Raw genomic sequence first — 25,524 nt, forward strand, 5'->3', positions numbered from 1 at the left:
TGCAAGGGATCATGAGCTTTATTCTTCAGGGAGAATAAGCGTTTAACTCCTTTACCCCTGAGTTCTTTTTTATGACAGCCAAAATGCACTATATATAGTTTTTAGGGGTTAAGATCTTAATTATGCATAACTCTGAAAGACCCAGTAATCTTCTGGCTGCTTGCCATTCTAGTCACAGTTTTTAGTGATGAGTGTATCACCTCTCAGACGGCAATTAAAATCCTGTGGCTGGCTCATGCCAGCTGATTTGGGCTGGGGGGCTTAGGCTATAAGGGGCTGTTTAATTGCGGTGTAGATGTTTGTGCTCAAGCTGGAACCCAGGCTCTAGGATGCTGCGAAGTAGAAGGGTCCTGGGGCTTGGGCTGCACCCCGAGCCCAAACATCTGCACCGCAGTTAAACAGCCTCTGAGTCCAAGCACCGTGTGCCTCAGTCATTTTAGTGTAGACTTACCCTAAGAGGCAGCTGAGCCCATTGGGTAGGGCACTAGACTGGGACTTGAGAGACCTGTCCTTGACCTGCTCTGTGACCTCGGGCAAATTTTTTATTCCTGTGCCTCAGTTTCCCCCCAACCCTTCCCTGTCTTGCCTATTTAGCTGTAAGATCTTTTGGCTGTCTCCTGTGTGTATGTACAGTGCCCACCAGTGTGGATGTGGGTCTCAGTCAGAGAACCTAATTACTATAGTAACACAAATAAATAACGTGATAGTGACAGCATACAGCCTGATGCTGGAAGGGAAAGAAATTGAGGGAGTCAATCTTTCTAACTTTCACTTGAGCAATGCAGAAGACCCTTTTGCCATGTTTTCACAGTATTTTCACATTGCAGTAGCCAGGCACCAAAGTCAACAGGGTCTCTCTCCATTGCACAGGATAAGCAGACTTCTTGATAGTAGATCACGTGCTCATATCCTATGAGGTGCTGAGCACAGTTCACTACCATTGCTGTGATTGGAGTTGAGGACACACAGCAACTATCAGGATTATTGCTCTATGTTTGTGCATCTGTCTAGTGCCAGATATAAGCAGTATTGACTGGTGGCATGTCTTTAAATAGATTTAATTTCTTCATCTTCAAGGCTTGTTAAGTCTAAACTCCTAAGTCAAATTTGCACACACTCTATTTTGGCTTTTTGCAGCTGAAACAGGAGTTTCTCTCAGTTGTATCGACAGTACAAACACAAATTGCATCATCTTAAGACAGGAAGGATAGTCTTGTGGCTAAAGCATAGGACTGGGATTCAGGACTCCTAAATTCTGTTCCTTGCTGTGCTACAGATTTGTGTGTGACCTTGCGAAGTCCCTTATATTTTCTGTGCCGGTGTTTACAAATAAAAATGAGGGTGGCACCTCCCTCCTAGTGGTTTTGTGATGAATTCCTTAAGCGCTTGGAGACCCTTGAATGACAGATGTGCTAGAATTTTGGCATATTTATCCTTGCTGTCTTATAAGGAAGAGACCTGGTTGGATAACTTAAAAGTTTAATAGGGCCAATGTCTGACCTTTCCTTTCCATTGATTTCTCTCCTGTTTGTCACTGCGGATAACATTCCTTCCTACAGTCCTGGCAACCATGTCAGGAGCCAGTTTGGTAATTAAGTAAGAAGCCATTTCCCCTCTCCATGCTTTGCCTATTCTGTTTAAAAAGTTTTATATTGGTTTGGTGTCACCTGTTGCTACTGTGTGGGCTGTTTACAAATAGTCAATGTCCTTCTTTCCCCCCACCACTAAGCAGGCCTCATGAGCTTTGGCCATATGTGTTTTTGTCTGTATCCAAGCAGAAGTAACAGCTGTAGTGGAGACAGCTAAACTCAAGGCTGGGGATTTCAGCAGAAATCCCCAGCTGTGAAGCCCAGCTATGCAGTATTGTGGGGTTTAAAATAGGCCCAGTGGTCGTCAGTTCAATCCTTGTACAAAAAAACTCCCTGTCCCAATCACTCGTCAGAAAGGAGAAGCAAATCTATTCATTAACTAATATCTTAGTAGCACATTTATTTTAGAAAGATCCTCAAGTGATGTATACAGTGTGAACACACACCTTTGTTCCCAGCTTTGAAATGCAGCCATCTCTGGGGTGGAGTATGTCAGCTGTTTAACATAGCAATGCTATATGATGATGCTTAGAATAGAAAGTAAAGAATATAGAGTGATCACTTTATGTTTATGGTAGTGCTGATGATATGGTGGGTGCTTTCCAGACACGCAAGAAGGAACAGCCCCTTGCATTGAGGAGCTCCCAGGACAGACATCCAAGTAGGTGGAGGGTAGAGGAAAGGCCACAACACACAAGGAACAAACAACAGATTTAAAAAAAAGAGAAAAGTCAGCAAGATTCAGGCAACCCAGCAGAGATGAGTCTTTAAAATAGGTTTAAATGGTGACGAGGTTTATGGCTTAGTGGATGAGCTCAGGAGGTCAGTGTGCCTAGGGGGCTTTATAGAAGAAAGTCAAGAGGCTGACCAACAGGTGATGAAGTTGGAAATATTTGAACTCGAGTGGGGGCACAATGTCACACTCTATTTGTGAGGATAAGAAGGGAATATGTTGGGTTTTCTGATAAGCAGTAGCCTGATTTTTCTTGCCACTTCACTTACAAATTCTTTATAGCTGAATACACCCTCTTCAGAAACTAGATTGTTGCAAAAATGGTAAAATTCAGTGCTTTTGTATGTGTGTATTTTGTAAACGTTGATTGTCAGAGTATTTGTCTCTGTGACCTTAAATGTGACTTGTTGTAAGAGATCTCTGCTTTTGAACTTGTATGGCTAGATTTGATCCATCCTGAGGTCATGGAAATGCTAAAGATCAAATACAGTGGTTCTCCCAGCTGTGGTCATGGGTGGCCAATTGTCTGTGGACAAAAAATTGGGGACAAGAGGGAATTCCTTAAATCTGAGGTTTTACATCTCTCCCTTCTGTGAATGCATTACTTACGAGTTGACATTATGTTATACCTGTCCATCTGTCTTCACGAGTAGCCCCCACAACTTCTACTGTTGGATGCATCAGAAATGTAATCATCAGGCAATTTAAGTGGTGGTGGGTGGGAGAGAGGAATTAAAATTGCTTAGAGATTAGGAGTCTTCAAATAATCACTAGCAAGTGTCCTTTTCTTTGCTTGTGACAGATGGTTTATGTGCTGTTGATGGATCCAGAGAGAGCTAGCCTGTCTCATCCGTCACTTCTCGGAGCCAGTTTGGAAGTACATTGGGATGCTTGTCTTTTGTTCTGCCAATGCCTGTTTGGCAGCAATGCAGACAAAAGCAAATCCAGCTGGAGTCTGGGCTCTACAGGGATTTAGGAGACAGGTTGACAAACAAACAGCTGTAGACAAACTCATTGGGTGGCATCAAATGTAATTATTTAAGAAGAAATGGAAAGGAAAATGAGTTTTTGTTTGTATTTTTACTTTATTTACTTCTATAGTGCTTTTAACAAGGGATTTCAGTGTGCTTTACAAACAAGTAATTCAGGACCCTGAGCAATAGGTGTACTATCTCCATTTTACAGGTGGGTAAACTGATGCAGAGAGGTTAAGTGACTTGTACACAGAGAATCAACGGTGGAGCCAGGAGCAGAACCCACAGAGGTCCTTATGTTCAGTATTCTGCTATGAGCACAAGTGAGCACTGCCTCCCCATTTCGGTATACTGAGTGTTAGGAAGTCTGATGTTTATCAGTGTTGGGAGGAGGAAAGCAACAGAGGTAACAGGGCCTAATTGGTTAGTTCTCTTGCTCTCCCGTGGACAGTATAGAGCAGTGGTTCTCAACCTGCGGGCTGCTTGCTGCCCAGTCAGCACACAGCTCTGGCCCATGTGACATCCTCATGGCCATACAGGTAGTATATATGTTGTGTGGATGCAGCCCACAATGGTAAATAGGCTGAGAACCGCTGGTGTAGAGGCTGTTAGGTGCTTGCATGATGTTGTCCTGAGTCCAATCTGATGAGTTACAATGCATTTATATCAGCGCTTGAGTGGAACCAGAACACGCTATTGAGAAATGAAACGGGGTGGGGGCATAGAAGGCTCAGGACCCTCCCCACAGGCCAGCTGTGAGCACAGACCTGGCTGCCTCCACTTGAGACAGCAGTGCAGGCACTCGAGGTAACAAGCTGGGGCACCTGCATCACATGCAATGGGGGAGCCCCACTGGTGTTCCAGTACTGTGAGCTGGGAGGGGAGGTCCCAGCATTCCTCCAGCCCCCTGGCCCAGACAGGGCAGCAGGGGGGAAGGAGGCTGCAACATGGATGCAAGCATTTTCCACGGGCAGCTGGGGTCCCTCAGTGCTGCACAGTATCCCTGCCTCCCTTGTGCTCTCTGGGCTGTGCATTGCCCTGGCACCAAGGGCCTGTCCCAGCACTTTCAGCTTAGCACATCCCCAGCCCATTACCTACTGTGCAGACTTGGCTGGAAGGGGAGGTAGCAGTTGCTGGGTGTCTGCTCAGAGCTGGCCATGGGGGCCTGATTTCACCTCCTGTTTTTTCCTGTCACTTAGTGCATTGTATCCAAGCCTGGTACTATAGGAATCCAATTCAGTCCTCCATGAAGGAAGAGATCTGATTCACTATGATTAAACTGACCCCTGCTGACCCTTGTATGTTAGCAACAAGAAGATGATCAGGGAAAGTGTGGAACCCTTACTGAATGGGGGAGACATCCTAGTGACAATGATGTGAAAAAAGCAGAAGGACTCAATGCTTTTTTTTCCCCTTGGTCTTCACAGACAAGGTCAGCTCCCAGGCTGCTGCACTGGGCAGCGCAGTATGGGGAGGAGGTGAGCAGCCCTCAGTGGTGAAAGGGTAGGTTAAGGAGTATTTAGAAAAGCTGGACATGCACAACTCCATGGGTCCGGATCTAATGAATTCAAGGGTGCTGAGGGAGTTGGCTGATGTGATTGCAGAGCCATTGGCTACTGTCGTTGAAAACTTCTGGTGATTGGGGGAGGTCCCAGACAATTGGAAAAAGACAAATATAGTGCCCATCTTTAAAAAAGAGAAGAAGGAGAATTCTGGGAACTACAGACCTGTCAGCCTCACCTCAGTCCCTGGAAAAACCATGGAGCAGGTCCTCAAGGAATCCATTTTGAAGCACTTGGAGGAGAGGAAGGTGATGAGGAACAGTCAACATGGATTCACCAAGGGCAAGTCATGCCTGACCAACCTGATTGCCTTCTATGATGATGTAACTGGCTCTGTGGATATGGGGAAAGCGGTGGACGAGATATATCTTGACTTTAGCAAAGCTTTTGTTATGGTTTCTCACAGTATTCTTGCCAGCAAGTTAAAGTATGGATTGGATGAATGGACTATAAGGTGGACAGAAAGCTGGCTAGATCATCGGGCTCGATGGGTAGTGATCAATGGCTCAATGTCTAGTTGGCAGCCGGTATCAAGCAGAGTGCCCCAGGGGTCTGTCCTGAGGCCGGTTTTGTTCAACACCGTCATTAATGATCTGAATGATGGGATAGATTGCAGCCCCAGCAAGTTCACGGATGACACTAAGCTGTGGGGAGAGGGTCCAGAGTGACCTAGACAAATTGGAGGATTGGGCCAAAAGACATCTGATGAGGTTCAACAAGGACAAGTGCAGAGGCCTGCACTTAGGACAGAAGAATCCCATGCACTGTTACAGGCTGGGGACCGACTGGCTAAGCAGCAGTTCTGCAGAAAAGGACCTGGGGATTACAGTGGACGAGAAGCTGTATATATGAGTCAACAGTGTTCCCTTGTTGCCAAGAAAGCGAACGGCATATTGGGCTGCATTAGTAGGAGCGTTGCCAGCAGATCGATGGAGGTGTTTATTCCCCTCTATTCAGCACTGGTGAGGCCACATCTGGAGTATTGCATCCCGTTTTGGGCCTCCCACTACAGAAAGGATGTGGATAAATTGGAGAGAGTCCAGTGGTGGTCAACGAAAATTATTAGGGGGCTGGAGCACATGACTTATGAGGAGAGGCTGAGGGACCTGGGTTTATTTAGTCAGCAGAAGAGAAGAGTGAGGGGGGATTTGATAGCAGCCTTCAACTACCTGAAGGGGGGTTCCAAAGAGGATGGAGCTAGGCTGTTCTCAGTGGTGATAGATGACATAACAGGAAGCAATGGTCTCAAATTGCAGTGGGGGAGCACTAGGTTGGATATTAGGAAAAACTATTTCACTAGGAGGGTGGTGAAGCACTGGAATGGGTTACCTAGGAAGATGGTGGAATCTCCATCCTTTTGAGGTTTTTAAGGCCTGGCTTGACAAAGCCCTGGCTGGGATGATTTAGTTGGGGTTGGCCCTGCTTTGAGCAGGGGGTTAGACTGGATGGCCTCCTGAGGTCTGTTCCAACCCTAATCTTCTCTAATTCTATGAGTCAAAGATGTTGACCCAATGGACATAGAATCATAGAATAAAACATAGATAAAACGAAAATAAATAAATAAAAACATCGCTCTGGGAGATTGATTAGATTGAAGCATTGGGTTTGGAATACCTAGACTCCTGAAACACAGGTTAACATCAGTGTTAACTCAGCCTTTCCTCCACGGTGGAAGTCTGAGTGTTTGTCTGTACTGCAAAAATAGCCCCACTGTGTTGAGTCTCAGATCCTGGGTAAACTGACTTAGGCTCCTGCTACGGGGCTATAAACAGCAGTGTAGACACTTGTGCTCGGGCTGGGACCAGGCTCCGAAACCCAGTGAGTTTTAGAGCCCGAACCCAAACATCTACACTGCTATTTTTAGCCCCATAGCATGAGCCCTGCGAGCTGTAGTCAGTTGACATGGGCGTTGAGACTTGCTGCCATGGATCTTTTTTTGCAGTGTTACTCATGAAGGCATTCTGCGCCAAAAAATTAAAAATTCTGTGCACAATATTTTAAAATTTTGCAAGTTTTATTTGTCAATAAACAAATGCAGAGCTCCAGCATGGCAGTGGGGAGCACAGGTCACTGGCTGCATGAAGGTGGGAGATCACCCTGCTGCCTCCGTGCCCCGGGACACGGACTCAGTGGTGAGGTTGCACCTGACTCTGACATAGCATAAGGCTCGGGCCTGCCCCAAAAACATCCTGGGGCCCTGCCTTTCTGCGCCAGGCGCACCAGGTATGGGGAGGCAGATTTAACCAGGCAGATCCAAGTGTGAAAGGGCTCAGTGAGAGGATTCTGTGTGGGACAATCTGGGTGCAGGCAGATTGTGGGGGGGATCTGAAAGCGTGGAGGCTCATTATGGGGGTTCCAGGTACAGGGCAATGGGACTCTGCAGGGGCTTCCAGTTGAAGGTGATTGAAGCTCAGCGGGGGAGTCTGGGTGCTCGGGGAATGGGCCTTGGTGGGGTGGGGGTCTGGGTGCAGTTGGAGATGAGTGATGTGGATGGCTTAGGGCGGTGCTGAGGGTGGGGCTTGTCAGGGTGGGGGTTTGAGTGAAGGGAGCTGAGTGGGGGGGGGGTCTGGAGTGCGGGGGTGGGTCTGGAGGCAGCAGGCTCCAGATGCAGGGGTTGAGGTTCAGTGGGGTGGGGTTCGGGTATTGAGTACTAGTGAGGGTTCTGGGTGTACAGGGTGAGGCTTGGCAGGGGTGTCTGACTATGGAAGGTCTGGCTGCATGGGGATTGGGAGATGGGGGAGCAACTCCCCATACAGTGATCCTCTTCTCCACCCCCTCCCCCCACAGCTGAGGAGTGATGAGGGCAGGAAGCAGGGCAGGATTTGTGGGGAGGAACCTGGGGGAGATTTCTGGGGGTGGGTCTGACACAGCCCCAGCCACTCCTTGCAGGGGAAGAGGAAGTCCCGTCCTCTCCTGCCTCCAGCCTAGCTGGGACTAGCAGCTGATCCCAGCTCAGGGTAGGAGGTACTGGGTGGGGTGTCTCCAGCCGTGTGGTTATTTACCTCTCCGCCGGCTGCACTGGGTGCCTGAAATGATGTACCTGCGCCGCTAGGGAGCGGTGCGTGACTTGCAGCTTCCCTTTGCTTCCCTGTCAGAAAGTTATTTTTCTGCAGGGAAGCCAGGAAATCTGCAGGCGATATGAATTCTGCACACATGCAGTGATGCAAAATCCCCCAGGAGTACAATGTAGACATACCCTGAGTTTCACCATATTTACTGTGTGCAGATATTTTGGAAGAGACCTTATAAACTCTGACCTACTCTAGGTAGATGTTTAAAGGTCTTATTGAACTTCCTGCAGAAGTTTGTCCTGATATCCTTGGCCCAAAATGTCACTTTCTCTAGTTATTGCACTGTACCTTTCACCCCAGAGGTGGCTGCATTTCAGTGGCGCTAGATGTTCTGTAGCTTTTAACGGGTGTTGGAACCTTTGAGGCTAAAGGTATCCTGTCAGAAATATCCATTTCTGTCTGATGATAGAAAGTGGAATGCTCAGAGGTGGCTTGTTTTTTTGGGGAAGTGGGGATTGCTGCTGTATTCTTCAAGTTTTTATTTGCAAGTATTCAATATTTAGATGCCAGCGTTTTTGGAAGTAGCTGTTTAAACCAGACTGGTTTCCCTCATCCAATCCCCTTTTAAAATGAAACATGAGGCCTTTTTCATTCAGCCCAGATGGTGTGCTTTTTTTAAAGTGAGCAATGATTTGCAGTGAAAATGGGCCACTTTTGCTTTTCTTCTTTTTTTTTTTAACTGAACATATCCATGCATCTAGTGTTTAGTTTGGATTCAGAACAAGAGAGGCTGCAGGGTAAGTATGTCAGCTATTGGAAAGCTTACTCTGCCAGACTGAAGGAATTTCTGCCATTGCCAATAGGCTGCACAAAATCTGACATCTATATGGACTGTATTTTAAATGCTGGTTCATCCCTACAGGGAATTAAACTGGGTGATATAATTTGGTCCTTTCTGTGGCACCCCACTCTGAATTATCCAGTAGGCTGTGCCTTGGGTGAAGTGGAGGGCAGTGGGCAAGAGCATCACATTCCCAAGGGTTGAGAAGCAACAACTGGATTGAGGATCTCCTTATGGGCTTTGGGGTTTTTTGAAGTTGATTCAGTAGAAGGGAGTGAAGGGAATTTTTAAAGCCAGTAAGCAAAAAGAGAAACGTAATGTAAACTATTCCACATGTGGAATTGTTTTAACAACTCCGTGTCCACAATTGGATTATTTAGAGGTGGAGTAATCTGAATAATGAATATTTAGACACATTTAGTATATGATTTAAATGTTTCAGCTCGTAACCTCTGACTTTTCTAGCAATTGATAAGGACCATCTTAGAAAGCAATTGATTGGTGGTCTAGGTTTTGGACTGGAATTAAGGAGATCTCTGTTCTAATCCTACCCCTGCAACAAACCTCTTGTATGACTTTAGGCAAATAACTGAATCCCTCCGTATCTCCGTTTCCCCTTTGGTAATACATCCCTTCCTGAAAGGGCGGTTGTGAGGATAAGTTCAGTGAGTGCCATAGAACAGTCTATAAATATTTTACTGGGCAATGGATGGGATTTGATGGATGTTCTCAGAATGTTCTAGTCTATTCAGGAAAGGACAATTATAGTCTATTTGTTAAAGTGGGATTGTAAGAATGTTCAAAGGTTTCTCTCTTAATGAGATTTCCTTTAGTTATGTTTCAGAGTAACAGCCGTGTTAGTCTGTATTCGCAAAAAGAAAAGGAGTACTTGTGGCACCTTAGAGACTAACCAATTTATTTGAGCATAAGCTTTCGTGAGCTACAGATCACTTCATCGGATGCATACTGTGGAAAGTGTAGAAGATCTTTTTATATACACACAAAGCATGAAAAAAATACCTCCTCCCACCCCACTCTCCTGCTGATAATAGCTTATCTAAAGTGATCACTCTCCTTACAATGTGTATGATAATCAAGGTGGGCCATTTCCAGCACAAATCCAGGGTTTAACAAGAACGTCGGGGGGTGGGGGGGGTGGGGGTGGTAGGAAAAAACAAGGGGAAATAGGTTACCTTGCATAATGACTTAGCCACTCCCAGTCTCTATTCAAGCCTAAGTTAATTGTATCCAATTTGCAAATGAATTCCAATTCAACAGTTTCTCGCTGGAGTCTGGATTTGAAGTTCTTTTGTTGTAATATAGCAACTTTCATGTCTGTAATTGCGTGACCAGAGAGATTGAAGTGTTCTCCGACTGGTTTATGAATGATATCTGATTCTTATAATTCTTGACATCTGATTTGTGTCCATTTATTCTTTTACGTAGAGACTGTCCAGTTTGACCAATGTACATGGTAGAGGGGCATTGCTGGCACATGATGGCGTATATCACATTGGTGGATGTGCAGGTGAACGAGCCTCTGATAGTGTGGCTGATGTTATTAGGCCCTGTGATGTGTCCCCTGAATAGATATGTGGGCACAGTTGGCAATGGGCTTTGTTGCAAGGATAGGTTCCTGGGTTAGTGGTTCTGTTGTGTGGTATGTGGTTGCTGGTGAGTATTTGCTTCAGGTTGGGGGGCTGTCTGTAGGCAAGGACTGGCCAACTGTGCCCACATATCTATTCAGGGGACACCATCACAGGGCCTAATAACATCAGTCACGCTATCAGAGGCTCGTTCACCTGCACATCCACCAATGTGATATATGCTGTCATGTGGACAGTCTCTACGTAAAAGAATAAATGGACACAAATCAGATGTCAAGAATTATAAGAATCAGATATCATTCATAAACCAGTCGGAGAACACTTCAATCTCTCTGGTCACGCAATTACAGACATGAAAGTTGCTATATTACAACAAAAGAACTTCAAATCCAGACTCCAGCGAGAAACTGTTGAATTGGAATTCATTTGCAAATTGGATACAATTAACTTAGGCTTGAATAGAGACTGGGAGTGGCTAAGTCATTATGCAAGGTAACCTATTTCCCCTTGTTTTTTCCTCCCCCCCCCCCCCCCCCCCACGTTCTTGTTAAACCCTGGATTTGTGCTGGAAATGGCCCACCTTGATTATCATACACATTGTAAGGAGAGTGATCACTTTAGATAAGCTATTACCAGCAGGAGAGTGAGGTGGGAGGAGGTATTTTTTCATGCTTTGTGTGTATATAAAAAGATCTTCTATACTTTCCACAGTATGCATCCGATGAAGTGATCTGTAGCTCATGAAAGCTTATGCTCAAATAAATTGGTTCGTCTCTAAGGTGCCACAAGTACTCCTTTTCTTTTAGTTATGTTGTAGCTTTGAAATGAGTCTGAGGAACGTGGCCAGTTTATTTTCAGGAAAAATATAAATAAAACTAGCAGCAGATGTTGGGCTTTCGACCCTCTCCTCAATGGGCTCCAGAGTCTGTAAGACCACTGTCTTTTTTGTGCCATGTATGTTGGAAATGCATCTGACAAGCTTTCTTCCTCTGAAATTCTGTGATCTTTAGAGAGGGAAGATGGGTCTGTGGTCAAGGCAAAAGTCTGGGAATCAGGAGACCTGGGTTCTGTTCCTAGCTTTCCCACAGACTTCCTGTGACAAGTCACTTGCTCTGATTGTGTCTACACCAGGATTTTAATTTCAAATGGGCGTGCTCCATGTGTGATTTGAGAACAGTTAGATGACATGGTGGCAAAAAACAGATGAAACGTTTCTGTAGCTTCCTCCGATGCTGTCATCCATGGATCTGCACCTTTTGGGAATGGCAGATCAGAAAATCCTAATGTAGACTAGGTTTCTGTGCCTTAATTTCCTCTTCTGTGAAATGAGGATAACACCCCTTCACAGTGATTAACAGCTGTAAAACGTTTTTGCTCTTTCCATCCCAGGATCTCTTTAGAAATACCTGTCATTGTTATAATTAAATAGCAACTGTCTACCAAAAAAGTGTTCCCTTGATGCGGTGCTGACCTGCAAGGGTGAGCCCTCTCTATAAAATGTATATTTTAAAAATCCTGCTGAATCTTAAATTGCTCGATGCTGTATAATAAATCTAGGGAGAACACCGATCAACTGTACCTTCACAAGGAGAAAAATAGTTCCAGCTATCTTGTTTCATATTTCTTTACCTAGCTAAAGAAAACCTTAGTTGGTATGATTGTCATAGGTTCTCTTTGGTTGCAGGGATATGTGTTTGTAATATTAGCACGTTGGCGGCTGTTTGCTAATAGAGGGTTGCTGTAATATTGACAGATTGTTTTCACCTTCTGCATTATTGCTAAGCAGATACAGATCAGTGATGAGAGAAATGACTTGAACTGGATTAAGGCGTGCCACACTTTTTGTGTCTATGGGTATGTCTGGCAGCGCTTTAACGTGGCTGTGTAGTCGTGGCTCCAGCACTGGGAGAAAGCTCTCCCAGCACTGTAATATAACCACCCCCGTGAGGGCAGGAGCTCCCAGCGCTGTAGCATTATCTACACTGCCACTTTACAGCGCTGAAACTTGCATCGCTCAGGGGGGTGTTTTTTCATGCCCTTGAGCAAAGAGAATTTCAGCGCTGTAAGTGGCGGGGTAGACAAGGCCTATGACAGTGCTCTATGGCTCTGCCCTAGTCATGTGTGTGTTGCTGGCAACAGTTGCCAGCAATAGCTGCAGTCGAACTGGTGGTACACACAATTTTCCCCTGAAGGATAGCCCAGGACAAACCATGTTAAATTCTTGTTTAAAACAAATTATTCAGACCTGAACCAGAGTTGAATTGGCTTGTCCCGTGCCACTGTCAGAAATGGATGCTTTTCTTGGTTAAGACAAGGCTAGAGTGAACAGGCACTGAGCTGGGGGACTCTTTCCAGCATGTACTAAATAGCAGCATTTCTGCACTGGGAGGTGAGGAGAGTTAAATCTGTTTCACGTGAACAGGAAAGCAACGGGAAGCAGGGAGTTCGGATGAAACTGGTAAAAACAGAAAAGGCATTGTCAGCTGTGCGGTCTGCTTGGGCCTGTTCTCAGTGGCGGCTGCTTCTTATATACAGCACTGGAGACAGAGCTCGTAGCAGAGCCTGTAGATAAAGCTGCCCAATCTGTCCCATTAGAAGTAGGGCCCTACCAAATTCACGGTCCATTTTGGTCAGTTTAAACGTCATAGGATTTTAAAAATCATAAATGTCACGATTTCAGCTATTTCAATCTGAAAGTTCATGGTGTTGTAATTGTAGGGGTCCTGACCCAAAAAGGAGTTGTGGGGCGGGGGTCACAAGGTTATTGTAAAGGGGGGGGGGTTGCGATACTGCTACCCTTACTTCTGTGCTGCTGCTGACAGCAGCGCTGCCTTCAGAGCTGGGCAGCTGGAGAGCTGCTGCTGACAGCAGCTCAGAAGTAAAGATGGCATGGCATGGCATGGTATGGCCACCCTTACTTCCGTGCTGCTGCTTGTGGAGCATTGCCTTCAAAGCTGGGCGCTTGGCCAACAGCCTCTGCTCTGTAGCTGCCCAGGTCTGAAAGCAGCGCAGAAGTAAGGGTAGCAATGCCGCAACCCCCCTAAAATAATCTTGTGATCCACCACCCTTGCAACTCCTTTTTGGGTCAGGGCCCCCAATTTGAGAAATGCTGGTCTCCCCTGTGAAATCTGTATGGTATAGCGTAAAAACATGCAAAAAACCAGATTTCATGGGGTGAGACCAGATTTCATGGCCCTTGACACGTTTTTCATAGCTGTGAATTTGGTAGGGCCCTAATTATAAGACTGATTATTGGTCGCTTATAACTTTGCCAGTCTTTAACGCTTCAGGCTGAACGGGTGTCTGCTGCAGGCTGAATTTTGGTGGGGGGAAGTTTCAACAAAAACAGCTTAGCCATTTGCAAGAATAAAATTAGGGAAAAATGCTAGGGATTTCTGGAAGAGTCTGAGGGTATGTCTACACTATGAAATTAGGTTGAATTTATAGAAGTCGGTTTTTTAGAAATCGGTTTTATATATTCGAGTGTGTGTCTCCCCACAGAAAATGCTCTAAGTGCATTAAGTGCATTAACTCGGCGGAGCGCTTCCACAGTACCGAGGCAAGCGTCGACTTCCGGAGTGTTGCACTGTGGGTAGCTATCCCACAGTTCCCGCAGTCTCCACTGCCCATTGGAATTCTGGGTTGAGATCCCAATGTCTGATGGGGCTGAAACATTGTCGCAGGTGGTCCTGGGCATATCCTCAGGCCCCCGTTCCCTCCCTCCCTCCGTGAAAGCAGGGGCAGACAATCGTTTTGCTCCTTTTTTCTTGAGTTACCTGTGCAGATGCCATACCATGGCAAGCATTGAGCCCGCTCAGCAAACAGTCACCGTATGTCTCCTGTGTGCTGGCAGACGTGGTACTGCATTGCTACACAGCAGCAGTTTATTGCCTTTGGCAGCAGACAGTGCAGTATGACTGGGAGCCGTCATCGATGTAGTCCTGGGTGCTCTTTTAATCGGGTGCCTGGGCAAACATGGGAGTGACTCAGCCAGGTCATTTCCCTTTTAAGTTTCATCTCGTGGTGATTGAGTCCTACCGGCAGTGCACTGTCTCTTAACCTCCAGCCAGCAGAAGATGATGGCTCGTCGTCATACTGCACCGTCTTCTGCCGAGCACCCAGGAGATGATGATGGCTAGCGGTCGTACTGCACAGTCTGCTGCCAGCAAGATGTATAAAGATAGATGGAGTGGCTCAAAAGAAGAAATAGACCAGATTTGTTTTGTATTCATTTTCTCCTCCCTCCCTCCCTCTGTGAAATCAACGGCCTGCCAAACCCAGTTTTGAATTCTATCCTTGAGGTTTTGAGCTCTATCGTTGAGGGGGCCATTCAGTTTCTCATAAAGCCACCCCCTTTGTTGATTTTAATTCCCTGTAAGCCATGTCGTCAGTTGCCCCTTCCTCCATCAGGGCAATGGCAGACAATCATTCTGCGCCTTTTTTCTGTGCAGACGCCATACCACGGCAAGCATGGAGCCCGCTCAGATCACTTTGGCAATTAGGAGCACATTAAACACCACACGCATTATCTAGCAGTATATGCAGCACCAGAATCTGGCAAAGCGATACCGGGCGAGTAGGTGACGTCAGCGCGGTAACGTGAGTGATGAGGACATGGACACGGACTTCTCTCAAAGCAGGGGCCGTGGCAACGTGGGCATCCTGGTGCTAATGGGCCAGGTCCATGTGGTGGAACGCCAATTCTGGGCTCGGGAAACAAGCACAGACTAGTGGGACCGCATAGTGTTGCAGGTCTGGGACGATTCCCAGTGGTTGCGAAACTTTTGCATGCGTAAGGGCACTTTTATGGAACTTTGTGACTTGCTTTCCCCTGCCCTGAGGCACAAGAATACCAAGATGAGAGCACCCCTCACAACTGAGAAGCGAGTGGCGATAGCCCTGTGGGAGCTTGCAATGCCAGACAGCTACCGGTCAGTCGGGAATCAATTTGGAGTGGACAAATCTACTGTGGGGGCTGCTGTGATGCAAGTAGCCCACGCAATCAAAGATCTGCTGATATCAAGGGTAGTGACCCTGGGAAATGTGCAGGTCATAGTGGATGGCTTTGCTGCAATGGGATTCCCTAACTGTGGTGGGGCTATAGACGGAACCCATATCCCTATCTTGACACCGGAGCACCAAGCCGGCGAGTACATAAACCGCAAGGGGTACTTTTCGATAGTGCTGCAAGCTCTGGTGGATCACAAGGGACGTTTCACCAACATCAACGTGGGATGGCCGGGAAAGGTACATGACGCTCGCATCTTCAGGAACTCTGGTCTGTTTCAAAAGCTGCAGGAAGGGACTTTATTCCCAGACCAGAAAATAACTGTTGGGGAGGTTGAAATGCCTATAGTTATCCTTGGGGACCCAGCCTACCCCTTAATGCCATGGCTCATGAAGCCGTACACAGGCAGCCTGGACAGTAGTCAGGAGCTGTTCAACTACAGGCTGAGCAAGTGCAGAATGGTGGTAGAATGTGCATTTGGACGTTTAAAGGCGCACTGGTGCAGTTTACTGACTCGGTTAGACCTCAGCAAAAACAATATTCCCACTGTTATTACTGCTTGCTGTGTGCTCCATAATATCTTGTGAGAGTAAGGGGGAGACGTTTATGGCAGGGTGGGAGATTGAGGCAAATCGCCTGGCTGCTGGTTACGCGCAGCCAGACACCAGGCGGTTAGAAGAGCACAGGAGGGCGCGGTACGCATCAGAGAAGCTTTGAAAACCAGTTTCATGACTGGCCAGGCTACGGTGTGAAAGTTCTCTTTGTTTCTCCATGATGAAACCCCCCGCCCCTTGGTTCACTCTACTTTCCTGTAAGCTAACCACCCTCCCCTCCTCCCTTCGATCACCGCTGTCAGAGGCAATAAAGTCACTGTTGCTTCACATTCATGCATTCTTTATTCATTCATCACACAAATAGGGGGATAACTGCCAAGGTAGCCCAGGAGGGGTGGTGGAGGAGGGAAGGACAAGGCCACACAGCACTTTAAAAGTTTAAAACTTTAAAACTTATTGTATGCCAGCCTTCTGTTGCTTGGGCAATCCTCTGGGGTGGAGTGGCTGGGTGGCCGGAGGCCCCCTCACCGCATTCTTGGGCGTCTGGTTGTGGAGGCTATGGAACTTGGGGAGGAGGGCGGTTGGTTACACAGGGGCTGTAGTGGCAGTCTGTGCTCCAGCTGCCTTTCCTGCAGCTCAACCATACGCTGGAGCATATTAGTTTGATCCTCCAGCAGCCTCAGCATTGAATCCTGCCTTCTCTCATCACGCTGCCGCCACATTTGAGCTTCAGCCCTCTCTTCAGCCCGCCACTTACTCTCTTCAGCCCGCCACCTCTCCTCCCGGTCATTTTGTGCTTTCCTGCACTCTGACATTGTCTGCCTCCATGCAGTCGTCTGTGCTCTGTCAGTGTGGGAGGACAGCATGAGCTCAGAGAACATTTAATCACGAGTGCGGTTTTTTCGCCTTCTAATCTTCGCTAGCCTCTGGGAAGGAGATGATCCTGTGATCACTGAAACACATGCAGCTGGTGGAGGAAAAAAAAAAAGAGGCAGTGGTATTTAAAAAGACACATTTTATGGAACAATGGCTACACTCTTTCACGGTAAACCTTGCTGTTTACATTACATACACAGCACATGTGCTTTCGTTCCAAGGTCGCATTTTGCCTCCCCCCCCCGGCTAACAGTGGGGAATATTTCTGTTCAGCCACAGGCAAACAGCCCAGCAGGAACGGGCACCTCTGCATGTCCCCTTAAGAAAAGCACCCTATTTCAACCAGGTGACCATGAATGATATCACTGTCCTGAGGATGACACAGAGAGATACAGAACGGATGTTGTTTGAATGCCAGCAAACATACACTGCAATGTTTTGTTCTACAATGATTCCCGAGTTCATGCTACTGGCCTGGAGTGGTAAAGTGTCCTACCATGGTGGGTGGAATAAGGCTGCCCTCCTCAGAAACCTTTTTGCAAAGGCTTTGGGAGTACATCTAGGAGAGCTGCAAATGCCAGGGCAAATTAATCATTAAACATGGTTGCTTTTAAACCATGTATAGTATTTTAAAAGGTACACTCACCAGAGGTCCCTTCTCCGCCTGGCGGGTCTGGGAGGCAGCCTTGGATGGGTCTGGGGGGTACTGCCTCCAGGTCCAGGGTGAGAAACATTTCCTGGCTGTCGGGAAAACCGGTTTCTCCGCTTGCTTGCAGTGAGCTATCTACAACCTCATCATCATCATTTTCCTCGTCCCCAAAACCTGCTTCCGTGTTGCCTCCATCTCCATTGAAGGAGTCAAACAAGACGGCTGGGGTAGTGGTGGCTGAACCCCCTAAAATGGCATGCAGCTCATCATAGAAGCAGCATGTTTGGGGCTCTGACCCGGAGCGGCCGTTTGCCTCTCTGGTTTTCTGGTAGGCTTGCCTCAGCTCCTTAAGTTTCACACAGCACTGCTTCGGGTCCCTGTTATGGCCTCTGTCCTTCATGCCCTGGGAGATTTTCACAAATATTTTGGCATTTCGAAAACTGGAACGGAGTTCTGATAGCACGGATTCCTCTCCCCATACAGCGATCAGATCCCGTAGCTCCTGTTTGGTACATGCTGGAGCTCTTTTGCGATTCTGGGACTCCATCATGGTCACCTCTGCTGATGAGCTCTGGGCAGCGTGGCAAGCTGCAGGTGACCATGCAAACAGGAAATTGAAATTCAAAAGTTCACGGGCCTTTTCCTGTCTACCTGGCCAGTGCAGCTGAGTTGAGAGCGCTGTCCAGAGCGGTCACCATAGAGCACTCTGGGATAGCTCCCGGAGGCCAATATCATCTAATTGTGTCCACAGTACCCCAAATTTGACCTGGCAAGGCCGATTTAAGCACTAATCCCCTTGTCAGAGGTGGATTAAAGTAACTGATTTTAAGAGCCCTTTAAGTCGAAAAAAAGGTCTTCATCGTGTGGACAGGTGCAGGTTTACATCGTTTTAACACTGCTAAATTCGACCTAAACTCCTAGTGTAGACCAGGGCTGATTTAATGAGAAAGTGAGGTAGGGATGGTGGACAGAGTCAGGGCCTGGCTGGGCAAGGAGCTTGAGGAGGGGCAGGGTAGGGAGGAAGACGGGGATGAAGAGAAGGAAATCCTCCATATCCCATCCTGTACTGTCGCTTGTTGTTCCATTTCAGACCTAAAATGCAGCTTTGGAGGACTTGGCTTTCCCTTGGGGTGTGGGAGGGGGAACCCTATCCCTAAATCTTCATTTTTGACCTGCAACCTAACCACTTTCCTAATAAGGTATGTGCATACTCCCCATATCATCTTCATTCATTGGAGTTTAGCTCTCTCTGTGATGTTTGCATTTGTGAGCTTCAGTGCATAAAAATGCAAGAGCTTGACTGATATTACTGGTGAGAGTGCCTGGTTAAATGCAGCGCTAAACTTCTCCAAGATGCTTCTATCCTGCTCTTCAGCATTCCTGCCATTCTAGTACTGAACCCCCTCTCCTTGGCAGACTGCTTTAATGTGCCAACTGCCTTACTAGCATGTGAGCAGATGTTTGCCAGGGGACTAGATTAGAAAGCTCACTTTTAATTTTGACTATCAGCACTGTATTTAAAACTGAATTGAAAGGTTAATATTCATTAACTAACATGCCTCCTAGCTTCGAGGTGGTAGGAATATGTTCTGCAGACACAATACTGATCAGACAAAGGTATGGGGATTTGGAGTCCAGTGTGTTGTGTCTCATGAACTTGTTAGACTGGAAATATTAGGAAGGAAGAGAAAGATTAAAGCTAACCCTGCTCTACTGGGTGGGAGTAAGGGGAGAGGAGGGGAAGATGGTGCTGCTGGAATGTGGGGAAATAGTGAGCCCCTTTTGAAGCATTGTGAAGGGGTAGCCTGTTCGTTGTCTGTGTTTAATCTATCATTGACTGACAGTATTATCATTGGCTCGGCATGTGTTCTTTATCTACCACAGGAATATGCCTTGTGAAGTTAAAGCAGGTCCTGTATATTGGGTGTTTGGTTTTTTTCCCCCCTTCTGTTACAGAGAGCCAGCTGTTGCCTGGGAATAACTTCACAAATGAATGCAACATTCCTGGAAACTTCATGTGTAGTAACGGACGCTGTATCCCAGGGGCCTGGCAGTGTGATGGGCTGCCAGACTGCTTCGATGAAAGTGACGAGAAGGAATGCCGTGAGTGACCCCTGTGATTATCTTACATGTTTTGTACCATGAGGCTCAGTTAGATAGCATTATTTGCATGTGTTGTGGTCTATGTTCTTCAAGTGATGAAGCATCTGCCTGACTTGTTGTTTGCCTTTTGTTGGTGACAAATAATGTACTGTTACAGTACCTTTTCATCCTGCTACTAGCCTGATCAGAGCCTTCTCCTCTGCCTCTCTTGCTATTTGGAATAGTTCCTGTATCTCACCACCTCAACTCCCCACCTTATTTCAGATATTTGCTGAACACCCCTCTCATGCTTCATCTGTGATTCTTAATTTTTTCTCCCTCTGATAGACTGAACTCTAGAAGCAGCTTCAAATGATACACACTAATCTTACTGGCTTAGTGTTTCTAAAACATCAGACCTGAGTTGCAGCATCCTTTTGCCTAAGCACGTTTTGTGGTTCAGGTGCAGCACTGGGCCTCAGTTCCTCATCCTGTAAATTGAAGATAATACTTTCTCTTAGCGATTTAGGTGTTAAGCTCTTAGTAAGATAGTTCGTGCCCCATGTGACTCTACGGCACCTAGCACAATGGGGCCCTGATTTCGGTTGGAGCCTCTGGGCTCTGCTGTAGAACCAGAGTGGCTTGGATTCCCTTTTGAGCTTAGCATGCTCCTTAATTAGCAATGCAGGAGTTGTCACTGGGGGGACATGACACTCCATACTACACCAACCTTCCAAGTGCTCCCAGCCCACAGGTTGCCATACCAAAATCAGCATTTTAAAGCTGGTTGAAAGAAGGCATTTTTAAAACCTAAGTATTTATAGGACATGGTCTAGGAGGTTTTGCTATCTATTGCCTGAAAACTGTCATTTCCCCCCAGATGCAAATATAGAGACTCCTAATGAAAGAGCACTGGGCTGGAGTTACCATTCATTTGTTCATGAATTGGTAATAGCCAAATGTGCCTCATCCCATCTCCATTCAAATGCTCTCTCATTATGAAGAATTGGCTGGATCCAGTGTGAGGCAGGTGATAATGAACACAGTAACAGATGACAAAATTTAAATAGCTGCAAAACCAAAGTTCATAAAATCATTTTTTTTCCAGACTGATGGGAGTGAGTCACGCTGATCTAAGTTATGCTGCCACTGTGCATTTGGATGTCTGCAGAACTGTCCTCCTTTGGATCTCTTTTCATTTAAATAAGGCCATCCAGTTTGATTGGATTAGCCAAGATTTTTGGCTGTGTCCCTTTAACCTGGCCCAAACAAAGAAGTAATTAGACCATTCTTCCATCTTCCCACACCTTTATCTTCTACCTGATCTCTTGCATAAATGTAAAATTAGCATGAAGAAGAGAGATTGGGAGAGCAAGTAATTCATATGCTGCCCTGGCCTGCTGTTGACAGGTCACATAAGTCAAAGCGGAAGGGAGACACTCATAGGTTTAGGGATTCAAATAAATAGACCTTCACAAAAGCGGGTCAGGTGACATATCCAGAGAGCTTTAGGGGAGCAGGGTTTTTCCTTATCCTAGTCTGGTGGCTCCTAGCGCAGTGCAAACTGCAGAGATTCTCGCTAAAGAACTGACTCCATCATTTACCCACAAGATGTGCTATTTACCTCAGCCCAGCCACAATCCCCTCCTGTGTCCATGGCTGTCCCTGCAATGAGGGCAGACCTCTCACATCACTTCTACTGGGTTAGAGGCATCACACCTTTTCACATCTGACACAGAGTTGCTGTCTCTTTCTCTTCCCCCCCCCCCCCCCCCCCAGGGCAGGCGGTACATCATCTGTTGCTTGGGGTTGCCTAAGAAGTGCCTTTGATCAGTTGTGCATGATTATCAGCCAGTACTGATATGGGACCCCAAAAGGGTTGTATGAAAGAAGGAGGGTGGGGAGATGGTGGGCATAGCCTGTGACCAGTGGCAGACCGATGGGAGTTCTTTGACAGGATCATGGAGGGCCCAAAAAACTGAGAGAATGAGAATCCTAGGATTATGAAATCTTAAGTATAAAAATGACCATATCAGAACAGTTCCATCGTCCATCATGTAAATTATTCTGTCTCTAGCAATGGCCAATACCAGATGCTTCAAAGAAAGGTGCAAGAACCCCAGAGAGGACAATTATGGAATAACTGGCAACAGGGGAAGTTTCTTCCCAACTGCCATCAATTAGTGGCTTATTCTCTGAAGCATGAGGGGTTCCTCCCTTTTTTATCCTATCTTAATACAGCTGTATGTGGTTCTTATTACCCCAAAAGCATGTACTCCTGTTCTGATCCTGTTGAGCTCCTGACCTTAATGATAATGTGGCAGAAAATTCCACAGGATAGCTGGGGTGTGTGTGTGTGTGTGTTATCATATTTTCAAAATATTTCAGTAGGTTGGAAGAAAGGCCAGTTCCCAGGGGATACCAACTTAATTGCCACTGATTTGGTCCCTTTTCTTGACAGAGAGGATTAGAATTGAATCCTCAATTATCATCATTGACTCTAGAGATGGTGACAGTATTCCAGGTCAGAGTTGAAACCTCTTAAGAGCCAGTCTTAGCATTTTGGGGTGGACCTGAAAATCTGCTTATTTTGGTTGGGGAAGGGCATAAAAACATAACTGACTCCTGTCTGCTGTGATCACTGTCTGCTTTGGTCAGAGCTACCTTAAGGATTATGGAGCAGAGGGTCAGCAAGATAACTTTGGCATCATTCCCCAAAGCATAATACATGTGATATGAGGAAAATGTTTTTGGGCCTTTACCACTCTCCTCTGTTGCTGCAGAAGCAGAGCCCAGATGCTTGTACTGAGGTTCAAGAACAGTCACCAACATTAAATGTATTACTCATGCTGTCAGGCAGAGGTTCTGGAACAATTTTTATAGTGGGGGTGTTGAGAGCCATTAAACCAAACTATAAACCCTGTATATAATGGAAACCACTTCAAGCCAGGGGTGCAGGAGCACCCTCAGTACCCCTACTTCCAGCACCTATGCTCTCAGGGCTTGAATTAATGCCTTTTTAAAGCTAATGTAGTTTGAAGGAGAGTGATCACACTGGAGAACAGCAGCAGCACTAAATAGATGGATCAGCTAGCTCAAGCTTAAATCAAGCTTAACTTAAGCTAGAGAGGTTGGGAGTTGGGCTGGAGCAACACTTGTTCTCTGAGCTTATCTCTGCAGTGAAGACAAGTTCATCAAGCAAGTCAGTCAGAGTTCTGAAGGACGCTAGGCTCTGGTCACCAAATGGTTTTGCTTACATGCTGATAAATTCTAGGGTCTCTTTATTCTTTTTCTTTGACTAGTTAACTATAGAACCCAGAGTAACCAACAACTTTATAATAATGTAGTTCAGAATATTCCATAACGTCCATGTTCCCATGAATGTACTGAATTATTAGCCATCTGCCAAAGAAGTAAAAATTAAAAGGGGGACAAAAAAACTGAATCAGCAAGCTAAAATTTACATGCCTTGCTCCCTCCTTCCATTTCTTTAGTTCCTTTTCTCTCTCCTGCCATGTGTGACCTCCTCTGTTAATCAGATCACTTTCCACATTTCTGCCTAAGGTTTCCCTTTTTGTTCCCTCTCCTCTAAAAAGCAGCACCTTTCTGTTCATTCTTTCCCCTTCAACCCATCCTGTGCAGCCCAGCCCTTCGCCATGTCTAATTGTTTCTTGCTCTCTTCCTTCAGTCCTCGCTGGCCTCGGCTGTGATCATTCTGTGGTCCTCTGTTATGTCGGTGATTATATTTAGCACATATGGAATAAGTCATTGTCACAGCACTTTCTATGAGGGAGGAGGATATTATCTCATTTAACAGGTGGAGAAACTGAGGGAGAGTCAGTAATATGAAGCAATTCACCTACAGGGGGAAACCTTGTCAGAACTTGGGTCTCATACTTAGTTCACTAGATCAGTGTTTCTCAACCTTTTTGATACAAGGGACCGGCTTGCTGCCTTCCTAAACTGTGTCAGGGAGGTTTCAGGGACCAGCACTGGTCCACAGAGCAGTCATTGAGAAACACTGCACTAGGTCATGTTGTCTCTTATTGCTAAGCTGCTGCTCCTTGTGATCAGACATCTCACTAGCTTTTCATTAGTCATTGGCTGAACTGCAGGCTGTTAGCCAGGAAAGGGGTTTGCAATGACCCTTAGCATCCGTGGCTGCCCGAGCAGTTGAAGATCAGTCTCCTTCCTTCTCCTCCTCTTCCCCCGATGATGGAGAATCCCCTGCAGTTTATTTTGCAAGGCTACTAGGCCACTCCTTTACTTGCAGGAAGATGGTGATTTTCAAAGGAAAATTGCCATAACAAACATGTAAAACCAATAACAGGGGTAGCATCCTCCAGGTTGTTTTCAGACCCACATACGCTTCATAATGGTTAGCTGAGATTACTTCTGTGAAGTACAGAATCTCAAAACCTAGGATGAGCTGCGGGAGCTTGGGGCTGTTACCTCTGTGGCTCCCAAAGTCCTCTCTGGCCACGTTAGCAGAGTGCGTTGCTTGTGTGCTCGCTGCAGGTGTTCTGAGTATAAACAGAGGGCTTCAGTCTCTGGGATTGTCAGTCTGACACTGTTCACCTCATGCACAAATAGGATCCATAAGTATATATTGGAGGGTTTGGGGGTGTGGAAAAGCTGGGGAGTTGCCCGAAAACAAATGGAACCTAAGGAGGAAAAAAAAAAGGTTAGAAAGATGTTCATTTATTCTAGACTATTTGGAGATAGATACAATGGAAACCCCTAATGTTGATTCTATTTCAATGGAGATTTTATTTTAGGGCCAAATCCATGTCCCACTGCTGTCAATGGGAGCCTTGCAGTTAAATTCTGTGGAACCAGGGTACAGTCCTTCAAGTGGTTGCACACACACTTACCCGCAAGCCTGCATGTGCCCAGCACTCTGGAGCCAGAATTATCAGTAGCAGTGCCATTTTTTCCAAAACCATAATTTGTTCTGGAATCTGTATTTCCTGTCCCTTTTTCCCTTTGTTCTTTTTGTTTAAGATTTTGTTCTTTCTAAAATCTAATAAAATGTGAACATTGAAAATGGCTTTTGTCAGCTAATGAGCAACAGCTAGTAGAGGGATTGCATGTTGCTGCCTTTCTGTCAGCTAACGAGCAGCAGATGGTAAAGATTTGGAGCATGGCACATCATCTGAGTTAACTGCCTGACATGACAGGAGCCAAAATTAGGGATGTACCAAATACACAAATTGCAGCTTCTCCTTCATTCCTCTTACAAGAGAGCCATTTCTTTTCTGCCAGGTCTGTGTATGGAGCTATTTTTCTGTGAACCAACAGTGACACCCAGTGACAAGTCATTCTAATCTAAGCTGTGTGTGAGGGGTAGAAGGATTTAGAGGTTTTGGTCTGGAAAGTAACTGTGCAAAAATGTCTTTGGGTTCTGTGTGTGTGTGTTAGTGATTCCAGATCACACATGATTCTGTTTGCAAGTAAAGAGTGTTTAATTACCACCACTGCAAATTCAACTGAGGATCTGAAAGTCAAGTTGGGTTTATGCACTGTCACCAATAATAAAGATTCTGCAATTGGAACTTGGTTAACTAAGTTAGATGGATGACAGACGGTGCAGAATAGAGCCCAGACAGCACATGCTTAGCTAAGCGGGCCTCTGCAGGTAGTAAAAAATGTTGTCATGACTTCTGAACACACTCAGGAAGCAGAGTAAGAGGTAAGTATGAAGATGCCTTTTGAGAGTCACTTTTCTGATCATTAGCACACTTTACAAGTATGGATTTATTTAAACTGATGTGGGGAATAAAGCACCCTGGTTTTCACATTCCATGTTAGTTTTATACATTTTTCTGTAATTTCTCTACAGGTTAATTCAATAATTCCATATAATCTGTATATGCACACTTAGAATTTATATAATACTTTGGTCCCATTTGTGGAGAGAAAAGCAGCTGCACAGCCCTCTGGAGAATACCCTGTTGCGGAAGGCTCCCTGGGAAGTGCAGATTCCCCTTGCAAAAAGTCCCCCATAGGTGGGCAGGAAAGATGGCCGGGGCCCTGGG

The 25,524-nt window shown here is 46.1% G+C and overlaps 1 protein-coding gene across 7 annotated transcripts in view; it reads left to right on the top strand.

The window, feature by feature from the left end:
- LDLRAD3 (low density lipoprotein receptor class A domain containing 3) overlaps positions 1 to 25,524 on the top strand; it is a 181,894-nt gene that overhangs the window by 38,056 nt on the left and 118,314 nt on the right. For 4 of the 7 annotated variants that reach the window (XM_073347985.1, XM_073347986.1, XM_073347989.1 and 1 more), the window contains exon 2: positions 19,361 to 19,507. The exons of 1 other annotated variant lie outside the window; for it this stretch is intronic. In XM_073347985.1, coding sequence (XP_073204086.1) covers positions 19,361 to 19,507 — 147 coding nt within the window. Of the gene's footprint in view, positions 1 to 18,494; positions 18,604 to 19,360; positions 19,508 to 25,524 lie in introns of all 7 variants that reach the window. 2 more of the 7 variants (XM_073347988.1, XM_078853286.1) reach the window with 1 other exon arrangement.

The sequence above is a fragment of the Lepidochelys kempii genome, chromosome 6 (assembly GCF_965140285.1).
Source record: "Lepidochelys kempii isolate rLepKem1 chromosome 6, rLepKem1.hap1, whole genome shotgun sequence".
In the NCBI taxonomy this organism is placed as follows: Eukaryota; Metazoa; Chordata; order Testudines; family Cheloniidae; genus Lepidochelys; species Lepidochelys kempii.